The 19746-nt window shown below is 34.5% G+C and overlaps 1 protein-coding gene across 2 annotated transcripts in view; it reads right to left on the bottom strand.

The window, feature by feature from the left end:
- Positions 1-4494: 4494 nt before the first annotated feature.
- SESN3 (sestrin 3) overlaps positions 4495-19746 on the bottom strand; it is a 59179-nt gene continuing 43927 nt past the window's right edge. For both annotated transcript variants that reach the window (XM_011926586.1, XM_011926585.1), the window contains 6 exons: positions 16514-16750; positions 15667-15841; positions 9656-9774; positions 8664-8854; positions 6454-6598; positions 4495-4879 (listed from right to left, as the gene is read on the bottom strand). In XM_011926586.1, coding sequence (XP_011781976.1) covers positions 4793-4879; positions 6454-6598; positions 8664-8854; positions 9656-9774; positions 15667-15841; positions 16514-16750 — 954 coding nt within the window. In that variant the 3' untranslated portion in view covers positions 4495-4792. The remainder of the gene's footprint in view (positions 4880-6453; positions 6599-8663; positions 8855-9655; positions 9775-15666; positions 15842-16513; positions 16751-19746) is intronic.

The following is a 19746-nucleotide window of genomic DNA, read 5'->3' on the forward strand; positions in this document are numbered from 1 at the left end:
TTTAAAATATGGAAGTTGTATTACTGAACAACAGTGAGTGAATCCATGAAAAGGTTAGATACTCTGAATTTATAGGCTCTTTGGGGATGAGGTAGAGGAGAGCAAGATATTTCGGCAGCTGGGAAAAGGGTAGAACAGAATAGGGTGACACAATTTACACTCGATACTGCATAACATCTGGTAGAGTGTCTAGGGCAAAGGTTAGCCAAAGTATAGCTGGATGGTTGAGGGATTTAGAAGGAGTTGGAATGAATCCATAGTCTCAATGAATGGAGAAAAAGTAACTCAGGAAAGTAAATGCTGGTGACTTATCAGCAGGTGGCTGGTGATGTTTGGTTTGGATTGTGAAAGCTGCTTAGACCAAGATGGGCTGAGGGAAGGGGAGGAGAGTAAGCATGTAGAGGTTGAGGCACTTGGAGGAAGAAGAAGCAGGCAGGAAAGGGTGAACTGAATGCAGATAGGAGCTCCCACATGGGAAATATTTTCTCTAGATTAGGTGTACAATGCTGAGGGCAGCCACGCTCTCAGCACTATGTTCCTTGTATTCTTTGAAAACTTTTCCTTCCTCATAGGGCTCTGCCTTGACATATACCTCTACCTCTATTATCCATTTCACCCCAGCTATTTTTAAGTTCTAGGTCTCACCTGGGCAGATTCTAGGTCTGTTAACCATGCCAAATTAGCATTGAAATAAGCTTCACATACAGTGGGCATATAAGTTCTGTTGACTGAGATAAATACATTCATGTTACAGTACTGTTTTGAAGAAAGACTATTTAATTTGATTCTCAGTCTCCAGAGGGATATAATAGGGAAACAGAGTTTATGTTGACGGCCACCTAGAATAGGTTCTGATTACACAAATTAGATAACTTAAAATTCAATCTGAGCAGAGGAGCCACAACTTTCAGTTCGCTGTGGAATTGTACTACTAAGCAAATGTGACATACTATTTACATAACATTATTGTTATATACTGTTTACTCCATGTAAGACCATCTCTTTGCATAAAAGCAGTCCTATTAAAGAGAATAATTTAAGGTCTTGTTTTCCAGAGAAATGATTTAGAATTGTCTTTAAAATACAACCTAAAACACCTTATTTTGCTAACACAGTGCAAATCATTTTTATAACATGCACTGTAATTTATTTTTTCCATAAGGAATTGTCCTTAAGAGTTCAAAAGAATCTTACCATCAAATAGGCATGTACCCTCCCTCCACTAAAAATGGTGAACTATTTAAGTACAGATCTTTAATTGTTTGTTGATCATTTTATTTTGCTCTGGCACAGAAAACTAAGATTTCGGATTTTAAAATAACATTATAAGGGGGAAAAGGAAAAGGTCGCTCTGGAATAATAATTAGCATTTAGGAGCATTTAAAATCTTTAGGAGACATTATAACAATTAAATAGGAGACCTGGTTCAAATTTTATAGGATTCTTACATAAAACTTATATTGACTTTTCTGTTGTAAAAACAGCCCTGTGTTTCTCTGCCATTATTTGGGCTTACAACCATAATTAAAGGCCAAGGCTATGCCCCAGATTCCATGTTAGCCATCTTTTATTTTAAAAATACCCCAAATGGGACAAATTCATACTGGGACTGAGACAATGTACTTAGTTCAAAAAGGTGAAGGAGGTAATAAGCTGTCTCAAAAGCCTCTTTTCCCCTAATGGTCATGCATCCACCTGAGGAAGCCTCATCTGAAGAAGCCAGTGAGGCACCAGCCTGGCTACTCCCATAGTCAGGTGGGTTAAAGAACAGATTATTTTCAGATGGGGGAGTATCTCAATATTTCTTGAGGTGATCTGAGAAATTACAAATTACCATTGAAGCTGGAAATCTTGAAATTCCAAAGTAAATAGACATTATTCAAGCATACACATCAGTGGACTATTAAGACTAATTTTAACATAATAAGCAAAGAATTAAAGAATTCACATTCACATGTGCTTTTCTCACGTACACTTGCACATTTAAGTTTGGCACAATGTGAGTGCAAGGTGTAGATCAGCATATTGCATAATCACATCATTATACCAATTGAACCAGACATCTCTTTTAAAAATATCACATTTTAATATAAAAAGCTATACTATAAATTACTAAATAGTAAAATCAATACTCTGAAAAAATACCACCCTGGAAAACCGCATCAGAATTTCAAGTTTGCATTGGATAAAGAGAATTAACAGCAAACTCGTTGTAAAATGGTATTCACAACCTGAAATGCTGTGCATGCTGCGTATTAGTAGGTGCTTTAGCACCTGCAGAAGTCAATTTTTCTAGGCTGGTTCACTGAGGTTCATAAATACATTGTTTTGTTTTTGTTTATAGTTCCAAGTCAACTTATTTTCCTGACTACTGATGAAATAGATCAATGCTGAGCTAAAAAGAAACTTTGCAAGGAAAGAGATCTATTAAAGGCACTAATATTTCCATAGCCTAAACTCCAACTACTTACATTTCCAGGGAAAAAAATAAACAAAAACTAAGTGGCCATTTCAGTTACTTAAACCTTGTTTCCCCTTTTGGTCTAAAGCTCATATGGTGTTTTGTGGGAATTTCTCCTCCTTTCAATACACACAAATCATTTTCTATCCTGTTATACGGTTCACCTGCACAAAAATGGAGGGCTATTAATTGAAAGCATCTGGTAAAAAAACGAATTCAAGAATAAAAGACATCCTCAACATGCAAGTTGTAAAGTTAGGGAAGTCAAATGGACATTTATGTTGCCATTTGTGTTTTGCCATTCTCCTAAATATTTTCTTTGTATGACATATCTACATAATGTAATATTGAATAAAACATATGGCATATGCAATAAAACGAAGAGATATGGCACAAGTTCTCTGAATAATCTCTTTAAACCACCCTGTCTTCAAAAATATTAGTAATTTTTTCCTCACATGGAAGATTTCAAACAGGATCCTGGAATCCAAAAATGCAGAACTACCTTATGTTAACAAGTGTACAGTCATATTTGTTTTCCTATCTGGAACAAAATCTAAAAGAAAGCAACCCAATATATTGTACCAGAAGAGGATGATAAATGGAAGAGGAAAATGATTTAATGAAACACTAGTTCACGACTCTTTCACAAAAGAAAAGTTAAATCTTATATCACAAGTAAGTCTAAAATGAAATCTTTGCTGGAACTAACAGAAAATTGTATCTATATTATTTACTGTGAAAAATGGGTATGTTTTCAAAAATTAGCATGTATGTGTACAATTCAAGTCACCCTTAACTAACCAAAACGTGTTTAAAAAGCAGTGCAGTTGTGTCCTACTGGATAGTTGTAAGCATCTCTTTAGGCACTTCACTGGTTCGTTGGCATAATACAAATTAAAGCTATAAACACATAATGTTGTGCTCTCTGAAGATAGTCTAATCAAGCAAGCAACGTAAACCAATGCAAAAATGTGACTTTTTGGCCGCTTATTCCTCCCCTATGACTTGATAACTTTTTTAAACCAGTTGTCCAAGGAGATTTTTCTGGGGAAGGGAATGCTTTGGCATTATGAAAGGAACATTGTTCAATCCCAGTAAGGTAAAACTGAAAAAAGCCTGTGCAATAAAGAAATTTGAAAAAAACTTCTTTATGGCTCTGTTGAAAAGGACACTTTTGCAGTGATATGACAGGGGGAACGTTTAGTTGAGTAATTTTTGAACATATTGCACTCTGTTTTTGTTGTTCAATCACATTAATGCATAGAAACACAATTTTTACCTTTGAATAATAAACTGTCTAACCTATTATAAGAACAAAAGTCATGGAAAATAATTTCTAAAAGCCTAACAGGAAAAAAATAAGCATATTAACCTTCCTTTGCTTAACGAAATATAGAAAAAAAACTATGAGAAAGGAAAAATGTGCAAAGAAAATTTTTGGTCAGTCTTGTGTGGGTATAGGTTTATATGTGCCAACTAAATGAACTGTAAGCAGCACTGTGAGCACTGATTATTTAAGGTGACTGAGGATTACTGTCAGTGATAAGATTGTGTATAATTCCACTTATAATATATACATCTGATATGGAAAACTGAAACTTCTGTTTTAGAAGAGAAAGAAAATAGCTGAATTTGGCATTTCAGTAGCATGCTATAGAATTCATCATGATTAATTTCACATTAAATTATGGGCAATGGCTGTATCACATTTCATGTTATCGCCAATAGCAGTAAAACAACAACAAATGAACAAACAAACAAACAAAACAGTGCCTGACAAATAATCTCCTGGGGACACAAACACGTGTCCAGTGAGCAGCTTGGTTCAACAGCGCATGCTTTTCCTCCACCAGATTTAGGACACAACATTAACATTTTAGAATGGCCAGAGGGGTCACTCTTTGCTGAATTCCAACATCTGAAAAACAATTGCTTGAGCAGATTGTAAGCACTTGTCCTTATTCTTAAAAAAAAGGGCGGGGTTGGGAGGGAGAAAAAATACACATACGCACAACTCAAAAGCGCTGAAGTTAAGCATTAATAAGCCAGATTCATGATTTATGATCAGTATCCAAAACTCCAGCTATAAACAATGCAAAGTAGTGCTCCTCAGTATTATTTTTGCAATTGTTAGTAATGTTAAGCATCAAGGAAAATAAAACACATCATTGCACATTACAGCCGCAAAAAACAAAAACAAAAAACAAACGGCTAAACTTTGACATTAGAGAACTGAATAATTTTTGCTGTTATATCACAAATAGCTTCTGATATTTATCTTATGTGAAAGGTCTTTACACATGTATGACATTTTCCTTGGGTGATACTTCAGGTCAAATGCCGAGTTATGGCACGAAGAGCATAAAGAAGTTCAGCTTGCATTCGTGCTTCCATTAAAAGTAGATTGACATGAACCTAGAAGTGAAAATGTCATCAGTTTAGTAACCATTATAAACACCTAAAATATCTTATTAGACATTCACAAAGGTTTTTTAATGTCTATATAAGCAATATACACACACACACCTAGGCATATTTATCCATGTTCATGATGCAACACTCAAACCTGTGTCTATAAAAAATGGCTCTGCGAGCAGTAAAAATAACCCATAAAATCTAAAAAATTCTGATAGCTTTATTAAAGTTGTTATTCTTGTAAAGTCAATCTTTTGGGTTATAAAATAAAACTAATTTTTATAAATTATAATTTTCCTACAAATTATATTTCTTTCTAGTTATAAAATTTTACATGGCTAAAAATCAGCCCTCATTTTTTATTGACAGTTTATGCTTATCCTGTGAAAAGCTTTAACATTTATTAGGTTTTCTAACTTAATGTTTCCTATATATTTCTTTCAAATAAATATTTTTATGTAACAGTATATTTGGCACAAAAGTCCTGAATTATATTGTCAAAACATTAAATTACCAAGTTTGGGAAAAATCTATCATCTTTTTTTCTGAGAGATGGAGTCTTGCTCTGTTGCCCAGGCTGGATTGCAGTGGAGTGATCTCGGCTCACTGCAACCTCTGCCTCCTGGGTTCAAGCGATTCTCCTGCCTCAGATTCCCAAGCAGCTGAGACTACAGGCATGTGCAACCATGCCCAGCTAAAATTTTTGTATTTTTTAGTAGAAACGGGGTTTCACTATATGTTGGCCTGGCTGGTCTTGAACTCCTGACCTCAAGTGATCCGCCTGCCTCGGCCTCCCAAAGTGCTGGGATCACAGGTGTGAGCCACCGTGCTCAGCAGAAACCATTGTCTTAATAGGTTAATTCTAGCGGTTAAAAAATCTCGAAATGGATGTGCCTTCTGGGCCAAAATACAATTACACCTAACACGACATTTCAGTATGTCTGATTTTTATTAACAGGTAGAACTGTCGACAGTTTTCCAAATGCACTTTGAAGATATCAATGCTTAGATCTAGTATTTCAAAGGCTCATGATAAACTTTTATTTTATACACTATGTTGAACACAGCATATAACCATAATTGGGTTACTATTCAATAAAACTGAATTTAAAAAATATTTTAAAAACCCAGATAGTGGCTGGGTGCAGTGGCTCCTGCCTGTAATCCCAGCACTTTGGGAGGCTGAGGTGGGCGGATCACCTGAGGTCAGGAGTTTGAGACCAGCCTGGCTAACATGGTGAAACCCCATCTCTAGCAAAAATACAAAAATTAGCCAGGCGTGGTGGCGGGCACCTGTAATCTCAGCTACTCGGGAGCGTGAGGCAGAAGAATTACTTGAACCTGGGAGGTGGAAGTTGCAGTGAGCTGAGATTGTACCACTGCACTCCAGCCTGGGCGAAAGAGTGAGGCTCATCTCAAAAAAACAAACAAAAAAACCCCAGATAGCTAGATGATGCCACTTCCATGTCAATGGCAATAATTTATTAATACTTTCATGTGTTATTTTTTCATAACTATTACTTCTTATACTGAAGAACTGTCCTTGGTATAATGCTTAACATTGAAACACTTACCTTTTCTGAGTGTTTGAACTGCCGCCAGTAACTATCATACATGCGTTTTGTAGTCCTCTCAGGATAGCAGGTCACTGTTTTAATGTAAACCTTCAGGCTTCTTTCAAGTAATTGATTAACTTCTCCATAATCATAGTCATCATACCTATGAGCAATACAACAATAGCCTTATAATGACAAAATCCAAATATTTAATTTCCAAAGCTATACTAAGGACATTTATTGTCTAGTAATTAAATACTAAAAGCTCATTAATTAATTGAATCGACAAATGTTTACTGAGTACCCATTATGTGCCATGGTACTCAGTAGTAATGATATACCAGTGAACAAAATAGACAAAAATCCTTGGTCTCATGGAGCTTAAATTTTGTTGAAGTAAAAAGGAAAAAAAATTAAAAAGATAAACATACTGTAGTCAGATGATAACTGCCATGGAGAGGAAATGGAACTTGGTCTGGGAGGAGAGGAGTTGTTATTTTAAATAGGGTGGGCAGGAAGGCTTCTCTGAAAGGTTGATATTTGAACAATACCAGATGGTGGTAAAGAAGCAAGTGTAAAGGACTTAAGGTAGGAGTCAAGTGTTTCAGGGAAGAGGAAGTAATCACTGAGTCCCATGCTGCCAAATAGTCAAACAAGATAACTGGGAACTGACCACTGGAAGTAGCTATATGGAGGTCACTAGCAACCTCGGTAAGAGCAGTTTTGTTGGTTGATAGGGACAAAAGCCTGATACTGTGAATAGGTTCAAGAGAGAATTGGAGATAAGAAAAGAGTGATAGTAAATATACACAATTTTGTCAGAGATTTGCTTTGCACGAAAGCAGAAAAATGAGGCAGTAGCCAGAGGGAAATGAAAGGTGAAACTGAAATTTTCTTTAAAGATGGGAGAAATTAAGTGTGTTTCTATACTGACGGGAAAGATCCAAAAAGAGAGTAAAGCTGATTATGCTGGAGAGAGAAGGGAGTATTGCTAGAATTGAGATCTTTAGAAAATGAGAAATGGGATTTTGTGCATAAGTGGATAGAACATAGACAGAGTAAATGGGCACAGATGCAGACAGGTAGGTAAATGTAGTATTGGGAGCTTGTGGAATTTCTCTGTTATATTTTCAGTTAATTTTTAACCCATATAATGCTTAGTTTAATAAAAAGAGTATCTTGACGCATTTATGTAAGCTTTATTTTGTAGCATCCAACAGATAAATATACTCACTACATTTGTTGCCTTGTATCCAATACATATTTATTGCATTTAAATTTAGTTCTATTAGTGTTTATTTTTCTTAGGTAGGTAGATATGATATATATGTGTTTTAAAATGTGTTGATTCTTTGATAACATCGTCTAGCATGGTAAATGGACAAATAGCTCAGTTACTACATACAACTATAATCTATTACATGGAATATCATGTTATTAGTCGATTTATCAGTAAATTTTGGGGCTCTTTAGCTAAAATTATGGGAAATATTTTGCTTAACAGATTAAATTCTAATTATCATAAAGTCTTTCTGATATATATCAGATATATAGTCAAGTTGAATAATTTGTAACTGGAAATTTTTCCTGTCTGCTAATCTATTTCCATAAAAGTCTCAAACCACAAGTCAAAAAAGCACATTCTTCAGTAAGTGCTTTCTTGATTAGACTATTCAATCTCATTTACTTACTGTCCTCTTAATGCCAATTTTCTAAATTTAAAGGTCATTAATTTATATTGGCTGATATATTTAATTTCAGTGTTATGTGATGTTATGTAAGCTTATGAAGGCACAACCTACTATAGTTTTGTTTATACCATAATTGCTATTCCTTAAAAAATAAGTTTTAAAAAGACCAAACTAACTAAACAAACCAGAATTTATTATAGTGATCTAAAGGGACACTACAACTGTTTTTTTAAAACTCACCTATTCTTCCAGGAAGGATTCTCAGATTTGGTCTAATTCTATCCTATCCCCAATGATTACTGATGCTTTTTTCCCTCCTTAGTAAATTTTTACCACTGTATTTATATGTGCATCAATGTTAAGATTCATGACACTTAAAGAAAAATGCTTCTCCATAAAATGAAATTAATTTTTAAAATCAGAAGTCTACATGTAATATTTTTTTCCCAGTCATATACCCCCAAACAAGATAAAAATAAGGTTTATGCCTGAATTTTCACTTAGAAATGTATAAAACTGTCTCTACAATGAACACACCTGATTCCAAACATACAGTGAACGTAGTTAAATAAAGCTCTGCGCAGCATGGTTGTGTCAACATCCTCATGGGTGGCCATAGTGTTATATGTGAGATTGTAGACCATCCGAAACTTTTCATCAAGAAGATGTCCAATGTCAGAATAAAGTCTGTTCACCAGGGAGAACCCATGATTTTCCCAGGTATAGTCCTAAAAGAATAAAATGTATTTAATTACAAAGTGGGCATTTTCCATGTAAATCTATGTATTTATTAAATATAACTAATGAAGCAAGTAAGTGAGGCTATTTCTAATTTAAATCTAGGTTTGCAGCTTTACTAAGGCGTTACCAAGAACCCTTCACATAAGTTAGTAGATCAGAGTGTCTGGATGTTTCTTCAAAGGGTATGGGATTCGCCATGTTAGTGATGAACTCTGGTCATCTCCTACACTCAGGTACTATGCACATTATCCCCTTATCTGGAAGGGCCCCAGGAGATCTTGGAATATTCCTATGTGAACAAACCTACCCAGTGACATGGACAGTTAACAGATCATCTAAAATAACCATGAAGGAGTTTGTCATAATTCAATCTCATACCCTCTTTAGGAGTCACATCACTGCTGTGGCTTTTTCCTAGGGGTTAAGACTAGAGCAGCCCTTAAGCCCACGACTACTGGTGTATGATTTTATTTCAAGAAAAAGTGATGTCACCTGTTTTCCTCTCTGTTCCCTTCCAAAACAATGGTATAAACATTATGCAAATACCATGTAATAACAGAAGTAACTGAATAAAGCAGACTGTTTCCTTTTGTCTTCTTAGGGAGAAAAATGTTGAAATAATTATACATCTATTGGGAACTCCAATTAGACTAGGCTGAAACTAGGTTAGATACAAAGGTTTATAGATCCTATCAAAAATTCTTTAGATGCCAATTTTAAAAATTTCAACACTTAACAGTTAAAATGACAGTATTTTGTAGTTTCTCTGAATTAATGACATATTATACCTGAGCTCGAAATGTTGGCAAATGCTCTTCTCCTCGTCTCGCAAAGTCTTCATAACCAAAACCAGGGTCTTCAATGTATCGAGAGACATCAGATGTTATAATCATGTCATCCTCAAAATCTAAGGACAATAATGAACAATCTAGTATTAAGGATACTGTACGTGGTTAAGACAATAAAACGGAACTCCATTTTCTTCCACTTTTTAGCTTTTCCATGGATTTCTAAAGTGAAAACATTGACTCTGTGACTTAAATTCATATAAAATATCTACTGCTAAAGTTTTAAATATAATTTCATTACCAAATACTAGCAATCTTACCATTTAACTAGTTTTCCAGGTAAACTGACTAAACTATCTAAACAGTAGTAGTAAAGGATCAATATGCTAATTTTACTAATTTAGGAATGGAAGATAGCCCAGGCCTGTAAGCATAAAGCTCAACTTTTTTTTTTTTTTTTTTTTTTTTTTTTTGAAATAAGAGTCTCACTCTGTCACCCAGGCTGGAGTGCAGTGGTGCAATCTCGGCTCACTGCAACCTCTGCCTCCTGGGTTCAAGGGATTCTTCTGCCTCAGCCTCCTGAGTAGCTGGAACTACAGGTGCGTGCCACCATGCTCAGCTAATTTTTTGTATTTTCAGTAGAGAAAGGGTTTTGCCATGTTGGCCAGGCTGGTCTCAAACTCCTGACCTTGTGATCTACCCACCTTGGCCTCCCAAAGTGCAGCTTAACCATTTTTTGTTTTGTTTTATTTTTATCCCTCCAGGGGATGAAGTGGGATGAGAGGAAGAAGAAGAGATGAAGGTGAAAGACCACTATGAGTTTAAGATAAACTTTGTTAAAATTACATGGTGTTTTACCTGGGTGTATTCACAATAAAAATTAGTTCAACATAGTTTATATTTAGTTTGCAAAAAACCACATAGGGAGAAGGATCAGAAAGGACACTCAGTGGTGAGGTGAGCAGACTTTTGGATGCCGTTATCATTATCTTAATACACTTGAGTGCTAAATAGGGGGGCTCAGTTTGTGAACATTCAGTGAGCTTCATGCCTAAAATATGTGCACTTTTCTATGCATATGAAAACAAAAAGTATGCAACATATGGACTAAACAATGTCCTAATGAGACTGTGACTAGAATATTACCAAAGTGGCATTCAGGAAGACAGCAAGGCAATAATAATATTTTAAGAAAACTGATTGCTGCATACTTGATGACATTAACAATTTGCCACTGAAAAAGTTTAAATATCCACTGCATATTAATTTATGCAAAAATAATTCTATCTCACTTCTTATTTTAGGTTGGTCTGTCTTTACTATTTTTTCTGATTTTAACCATTAAAAGGGGATGAACAAGCGTCATTTACTAGCTTCTAGTCTAGAAAATGAACATGTATTTCTCAAAATAAAGGAACAACCTAGCTATTTCCCTGAAAGGAACAATATTTTCATTATAAGTATTTTAGTATTAAATGTCATATTTCATAAATAATAGTAAAACAGTATTATGGCATAATAAAAGACAAACTGTAATTCTTAACTGTGAAAATTTTTGAGAGACTTAAAAAACAAGTGTAATTATGTTAACTCTTCCAAAAGAAAGGCCTGGTAGTAACACTTCATTATCTTTAATCTTTGCTATTGCATGAAAATCCTGACATTAAGTCTTCTTTTCTCACAAGTTTTCAGCTGTCTTTAGGTCGCTGCTGTGGACTAACTGGGTGCTTGATAACGGCAGGAAAGATTAAGTGCTCTGGCTACCCAATTTAGGATAAATCTGATAAAAATTCTTACCAAACTTCTTCATTACATATGAAGAAAGAGATGGTCTTTATTGAGTACTTACCATACACAAGTACTATACTACACACTTAATATCTATTTTTTGTTTCATTAATACAGAAAGAAGTATCCATTTAAGAAATAAATGAACTGTATCGTACTAATACCACGGTCAGTACTGTGTCAGTAAGAAATACAATGTGTAGACGTTTAAGTATAAGATGATGTGAAAAACTTCCAAAATTAAATGCTTACATTGATCTGAAGTTTCTAAGTGATTTTTCAGTCCTGTGAAGAGAATCTTCAGGCTTATTCCCAGCCTGATCCCATAACCACTTTATTTTCTCCTTGTGTCCCAGCACTCTATTCAGCTCAACAGAAATACTTTTAAAATGGTATTTTCAATGCATTATCTCTTAACATTTACAAACCAGCTTATACTTTCCTTAATTCGGTTCATTACATAATAATATAAATGAAGGAAACATTATAAAATGTAGTAGCAATCACTGAGGCTGCTATGAAAAGTAGTTTTATAGGTTGTAAAGTTTATGGGTTGCAAAGTAAAATAAAGCCAAAAACAGTAAGTAATAACTAAACTCTATAAAACAGTATCTCTCTAGAAGCGATTCTTCCTTTGACGCTGCACAACCAAGTGGTTTCATTTGGCAAATATTGATATTGGAGTTGACCGTTACATAGTTGGCTCTTTAGTTTTTGTTTTGCTGATGCACATTTTCAAGTTGTATGACTTTTTTTTTTTTTTTTTTTTTGAGACGGAGTCTTGCTCTGTAGCCCAGGCTGGAGTGCAGTGGTGCCATCTCAGCTCACTGCAAGCTCCGCCTCCTGGGTTTACGCCATTCTCCTGCCTCAGCCTACCGAGTAGCTGGGACTACAGGCGCCCGCCACCTTGCCCGGCTAGTTTTTTGTATTTTTTAGGAGAGACGGGGTTTCACCGTGTTAGCCAGAATGGTCTCGATCTTCTGACCTTGTGATCCGCCCGTCTCGGCCTCCCAAAGTGCTGGGATTACAGGCTTGAGCCACTGCGCCCGGCCATGACTTTTTAAACATTTTAAAATAAACAGTAAAAAGTAAGTAGTCAGCTAAATAAGAGAAGTGATCCTAGGAAAAATCTCTATGCATTAATTTTTAACTTAGGAGTCAATTAACACCTGTTTCCTAGACAATTTTTATTCACAGAAAGAAATGTACAAAGGTCCCTCAATCCACAAATACTTTTCTCCTAAATTTATCTTAAGAAGTTAAAACTAGCATTGATTATTACATCTAAAACTCTAGTTTTAATCCTATCTAAACAAATATTTCAAAGTCTGTACTCAAAAGAAATAGTATTTTGTTCATTATCTGCATTATTCTGCCCCTAAGAAGTAGTTACTGACATAATACAGGAAACGTTCTGTTGCAGTAATGGTATGCCTAACTGAAAAAACAAAAAACAGTAAAAGCTAGTTAACCCTGTTACCAAGCTACAGAATATGACACCTGTAGAATACTTTAAACATTTATTTTCTTCAAAAGACTTGAAAAACTATTCTTAGAATCCTTACATAGAATCTGGAATACTTTATAACACTGGTCAAACCAAGACATTTTTTATGCCAGAAAAAAAAAAAATCTTTTTATTTCTATTTTAAAACATGGTAAGTCTACACAAATGACTCATTTAGCTATTGTACTGAGTCTTTTTTCTATATTTTCTTTGTGCAGTCAGCAAATTTGGTACTGGCAATGATTAAGAGTGAAATATGTATTTTTATATATGTGTTTAGATATATAAATATATACGTATGTGGAGGGGGGTATGTATGTATATTGACATTATTTCCTTGAAATAGCCTCTTCTATTAAAATTAGAACATAATTTTTGGCTACAGTCCAAGATTTGCTAGTCAAAATTCACTTTTGAAGGCTGTAGTCCTGGCTTAAAGTTCTAAGAAGGTAGAGACTGAAATCCAAAGTATATTTTTAATATTTCAAAAGACCTAAGAGGAATAAAACATTGACATTTTTCAAGCTTTAGTTACTTAATGAAGCTCTTAAAAATTAATTTCTTAAAACACAGATACTACCAACTTTAATAAAAATGTTTACATTTTTAGACATTAGTTTACCTAGAAGGTTCATCATATATTCATTATTTTCCTTCACCCTCACCCGTTCTCTCTGGATGAATTTTATAATCAACTTTTAATTTCTGCTCCCAGTTATATGCTGGTAACTTCTAAAATTTTACCTTGACCTTAAAGTCCTCTCCTGATTTCCCATCTCTTCTACACTTTGTATTCCAAGAGTGGTTTGCATACCAGCAGCACTGGCATTACTTGGAGGCTTGATAGAAATGTGGCCTATCAGGCCCTACCCTAAACTGACTGATTCAACTTCTGCATCTCAACAAGATTCCCCAAGTGACTCATGAACACTGAAGTCTGAGAAGCACTGTGCAAGACATTTCCTACTGGTTGTTTTATAGACATCTCTACTCAAAATGTCCAAAATATGGTAGGTTACATATTTCTTAAGGTTAGCAAGATCCTTACAGTAGGGCCTCTACCTGCCTAACCAGATTTCTCTTTACACTACCTGTTTCATGATGTATGTCCTAACAACAAAGAACCACTTGTTCTTGGACCCAGCATCCTGTTTCCTTACCATCGTGCCTTTGCTCGGGCCTGGATGCCGTTTACCAGGTCCTCCTGTGCCCCTCAGTCATTACCTGACTTCCTCACACTCAACTGTGTTAAGACTTATTCTAGAGCCAAGGGTTGCAGGCATTCTTCCTCTAGGTTCCTCTTCTGCCAACACCGTTTGCCTATCAAGACTGGGTTCAGTGCCCTCTTCTAGGCTCATATCTTTCACATTCTGCTATGCGTTACAATTATTTTTTTGCTACTAGAATGAGAGTGCCCTGAGAGCAGGAATCACACCTTATTTAGCCTTAAAACCTTAGTACCTAACATCATGCTGAAACTCTATGGGGTACTCAATAAGTGTTTGCAGAGTGAATATTAAACCAATAACCCAAACACTCGTTTGGAATTTCCTGCTGACTAGAGGCTCTGATATTAGTGACAGTAATCTTCAATGGTTTAAATTAATTGAAAGGATTAAAATGGTTACTCAATTTGGTAGATACAATTTTTCATAAAAAAGATCATCAGGAGAAATGATAAAAAGGGTTCTTGTTCTTCCTGGTAAAACTGAGAACTACTTATCAATATTTTATGTTTAAGAAGTTAGGGCTGAAACAATTCTCAAAATTTATGAGATTAATGAGTTTTAAGACAGGCAGTAGTTTTGAAGCTCTTTTAGATCAACAGAACTCTGTTTTTTAAAAATATGTTATGTTATGTGTGATCCCAGCTACTCAGGAGGCTGAGGCAAGAGAACTGCTTGAACCCAGGAGACAGAGGCTGCAGTGAACCAAGATAACGCCACCGAACTCCAGCCTGGGTGAAAGAGGGAGACTCAGTCTCAAAAAAAAAAAAAAAAGTTATGCAGATGGATTACTTTTAAAGGGTTTAAGCTTTGTAGGAGTCTATGCTATTTTAATATCATTTACTATGCGGTGCTCAATATCTTTTTGGTTGTAATTGAAAAGTTTCCCTCCTATTTCAGTCTCTTCGAGTGTTAGAAAAACTGTTTTCAGGACTACAGCAAAGAATCTCAGCTTTTACACAGGATGAATTCCTCCAAATTCAATCAAAGAAAATGACCTAAATAATACATTTTTATAGAATTCGAAAGAAATGTAAATGCAAGTGCAGTGTAATTTTAGAACTAATCTGGAAAAGCAGCAGTGTGAGAATAATCTTCCCACACACCCCACTCACAAAAAAGGCAAAGTTTTTTTTAAAATTTTAACTATTGAAACAATATTTCACTTATCATTTTAAAAAATCACAAAAGTAGGATAAATTAAATATGCCTATCTAACTTTATAAGCAACTGATCTGCTTTAAGTAACATTTTATCCAGGATAGAGTGTGAACTACAAAGTTGAAAGGTCCTCGCAACTCAATCTGAAATACATTCAAGGATGAACCAGCCTGAGGGAAAGCAATAGCATGACAGTAAGATAGAAGAGGAGAACTAAATAAGAGAAAGATGATAGCGGAATCATTTTTACATATCCATATGGAAAACACTGAAGTTGCTCTGTCAAGGGTTCTAAGAACAACTAAAAGGCAAAAAGTACAAAAAAGCACCTGAATGAGGAAATGAATGAAAAGTATCTCCAGAGACCACAAAAAGACTTTCTTTCTTCTCCTTTTCAAAACGAGTGCTCATTTCTTCCTGAGACGCCTCTTCATCTTCCCTTTCTTCTTGAAGTCTTTTCATCCTTTCCATTAAGGCCTCTAACTCACTTAGAGAATCCACAATCTGGAACCAGATAAGATAATGTTGGGTGCTATTCATACTAAAAGTGTTCCAGTAAATATCTCCATCTCCCAATGTCACCTTACTATGTACAGTGGCACAGGCACAGTTACAAAGTTCTTAAGTTGGTTTTTCACGAACTTTAAAGGAAATCATGACAGATTCCAACATTTTCAGAAGTATGATTTTTTTCAGTTATAAATATAAAAGTTTCTAAGTATATATGTGTGTGTGTGTGTTTGTGTGTGTGTATAAAATCTAGAATTCCAGCATTTGGTATACATTAAATATTACAATTTAGCTTAAAAAATGAGGGAGCACAATTGTTTTACTTTTTGCTGTCAGATATGTTTTCCATTGGTTGTTCCAGCATCTTATACATACAAGTATATTGTTTTGGGATCTACTGTCCAAAGGGTCTAACATTAAAAGCCTATGATCACTAGAATGCATCACTGTTTAGTCTTCATGATTTGCAGTAATATGAATTTGCTTTAAAAGCCTCTTTAAAATAAATCAGAACTTCAGATACCAAATTTTTACAGTAACAAAAACTATGCAAAAATATTTTAAGTATATAATATCCTATCTAATTGGAGAAAAATTCTCTCTAGATATTTTTAATATCAGAAGTTCAAAGCAAAAAAGTAAAGAAAAATAGCTAAGAAAACTAACCCCAAAGTTGCTGCCTGAAAGAGATGCATTCTCTATGTTGTTGTCATTAGCAAGATCACAAACGCAGAAATTGTTGACTGATATTAGCGTGAATCCATTGGAGATTTCTGGATCTCTCTCTGGATTGATACCACTACCAAAAACAAAGCTTGCCAAAGCATGATAATGTGCCAGGAGGACCACAGCATGTACCAGTTCAGGCAGAGACCAATTATTTTCTCCAGTTTTGACAAGTTTCTGAAATGAGAAAGCAAATCAGAGCAAATATAAAAATTCTAGAATGCTACAAAGCAATTTCAATGAAAATCTACCAATTTTCGTATATCCATTTAGAGTAACAAAACTTAAAACTTTCTTTAAAAAATGTTTCACATGTTAAAAATATGATTTTGGCCAATGCTCCATTAAAACTATCATACCTAATAATGTAATTACATTGTAGTGTCTTCTAAATCCCTTATTATATAACAGATCTTCTGCTTCCAAAGCATTTTTTATATAGTATGCTATTTTAATGAAATACTTTCAGAGAATCAAAGAACACTGGAGCTTGATAGGACTTTAAAGATTATCGAACAAAACCATTCGTTTTAAGGTGTATTGGAAACTTCATCTCACAAAATCATGAAAAACCCCAATTCAACAAGTCAAGTTTCAGTTATCCTTTAGATACCTTCTAATGGAGAAAGACCCTGCAGCAGATGACAGAAATTATAGAATAATACCTCACATTTGAATAAGAATTTTTAAAATTTCCAAGCACTTTTTCATATTTCACTTGACTCTCCAGTTGAATGATGGGATCACAAATGAAGTCATTAAAATCAGTAATTCCTCCACTTTGTCCAAGAGTGAATTCCACCAATTAATCCATCAGGCATTCTTTCCCATCGGTGTTCATTTTCTCTCCCTTTTTCTCTCTCTCTCTTACTCTGTGTGTGTGTGTGTGTGTGTGTGAGGTGTGTGTGAGGGGGAATCTCATCCCTCTCTTTCTCTCCTTCCAAATCTAGAACTTTCATTTGGCTTACTTAGTGGCTAAACCAAACCAAAACAAACAAACAAAAAAACGGCTTTATTTTGCTTTATTTAACTACACACCATATACAATTTCATATATTACCAAAAGCTCAGGGAAAAGAAAAGAAAATCAGTCAAATTCTATCATCCTATGGTGGGGGGAGATAGGGAAAGATCTGTTAAAGAACAAAATTACAGCTAGATAGAAGGAATAAATTCTAGTGTTCTACACCACTGTAGGATGACTATAGTTAACAATAACATACAGTTTCAAATAGCTAGGAGGAGGATATTGAACATTCTCAAAACAAAGAAATAATAAATGTTTGAGATGATGGGTATCCTAATTAATCTGATCATTGTACATTATATATTATCAGAATATCACAATGTACCCAATGGATATGTACAATTATTTGTTAATTAAAAAATAAAATTTAAAAAGTGACCTTAAGACAAAAATATCATTATTACAATCTGTAATAATGTGAATAAAGAGGGTCATTAATTAATAATAAAAGAATATACACCAGAAAAATATACTTGCTTTACATCTGTATGCACCTAACCTTGTAGCCACAAAATATACTAAATGGTTGCAATATAGACTGAAAAAAATTCTACCACTCTTTTACATATTTTCTTTTATTTTTTATAAGCAAGCAATTATATAGTTATAACCACATATACCTATATTTTTCTGATTTTCAGACATTTTGACAGGTTCATTTTTCATGAGGCCACAGTGTCATATTAATTTTTAAGCAAGGCCTCTCCTGTATATCAATGGAGGTATATAACTACTTCTTTCTTATACCATTATTCATATTCTAAATTTGTTTTGTTTATTTGCTTCTATAAACAGCATCTTCATACTATAGTTTTGTTCTTATTTTAGAAACATTTCCTAATGGGATTTTTAGAACAAAGAGTATTAATATTTTTATGATTTCAATAATACTGCCAAAGAGCTTTCCAAAAGGATTGTTACAATTTACAATGCCTTCACTAATCTTTGCAGGATTATCATTAAACCTGTAAGGACAGCCAACACTCACTATCTCTAATTTCTTGCCTCACATTCATTTCTACTTTTAAAAATTCATTACAGTCTGGTTTCTTTTTCAAACAAACTCCTGAAGCTACATTTACTAAGATTACACATGACCTTCCAAATGGCCAAATTTGACCATTTCTTTTTAGTCCTTATTTTATTTGATCTCTGCGGACTTTACATTGTTTACTTTCTTCCTTCTTGACATTAATCTCTCTTGACTTCAACAATTCCACATTTTGGGGAGAGAAGTACACTTGCTACCCTGAGAAAGATTTTTCTCTATTGCTGTATTCCATCCACAATCTTCCTTCCTTGGGCAATATCTCCCTGGATGGGCCATTCATTACTTCAACCTGACCTTTGCTTATCTGTAAACAACTATCCAATTTTACTTTTAACTCACACTTTATCTTGAGTTACAGATCTGTATTTCCTTTAGTAAGTGGGCATCACTTTGTGGATGTCATTATTTGTTGTTGTCAGCCTGTATATGCTCATGGCAGCTCATGCCATGAAGAAGGACACCTTAGTCATTCTCTTGTCCCACCCACTTTCTCCATCCTCACATCCCGTCAGTCACCAAAGTCCTACTTATTTCCATGCAGAATCATTACTATAATCTTACCCTATGTTTCTCCCATGGTTTTAAAAAAAATCACCTCTCAGGTGTAGTACTATGACTGGTCTACTGCTTCCAGTCTGTACAATCTGTAATTCATCTTCTAAATCACCTAATGTATTTATATTACAACTTGGCACAAAAACCTTTAATGATTCTCGATTCTCTATCATGTTGATCTCCAAGTTCTTGTGATCAAATGTACTTCCAAAAGTAACAGTTGGGAAACGTCCAACTCCAGATATTATGTATATTTATTTGTGAATTTATACACATAAAATATATTTTATATAGAATATATATGTGTACTGTAATAACATAAAATACACAAATACAAAAATTTAGAAGAATGAGATAAGAATATACACACATACACAAATATTTTGTTAATATTTTGGAAATTTTTCTTGTGTACCTCCTGAGTACTATAACATAACCCTGAAGACCATAACTTTCTGAGAATAAAATACAAATCCTTTAATACAGTATTCATTGGGTCATACAATATGATCTCAATTCTTCCCAGTTCCCACCTTACAT

This window comes from Colobus angolensis, unplaced genomic scaffold (genome assembly GCF_000951035.1).
Source record: "Colobus angolensis palliatus isolate OR3802 unplaced genomic scaffold, Cang.pa_1.0 Scaffold7, whole genome shotgun sequence".
NCBI classification, from domain to species: domain Eukaryota; kingdom Metazoa; phylum Chordata; class Mammalia; order Primates; family Cercopithecidae; genus Colobus; species Colobus angolensis.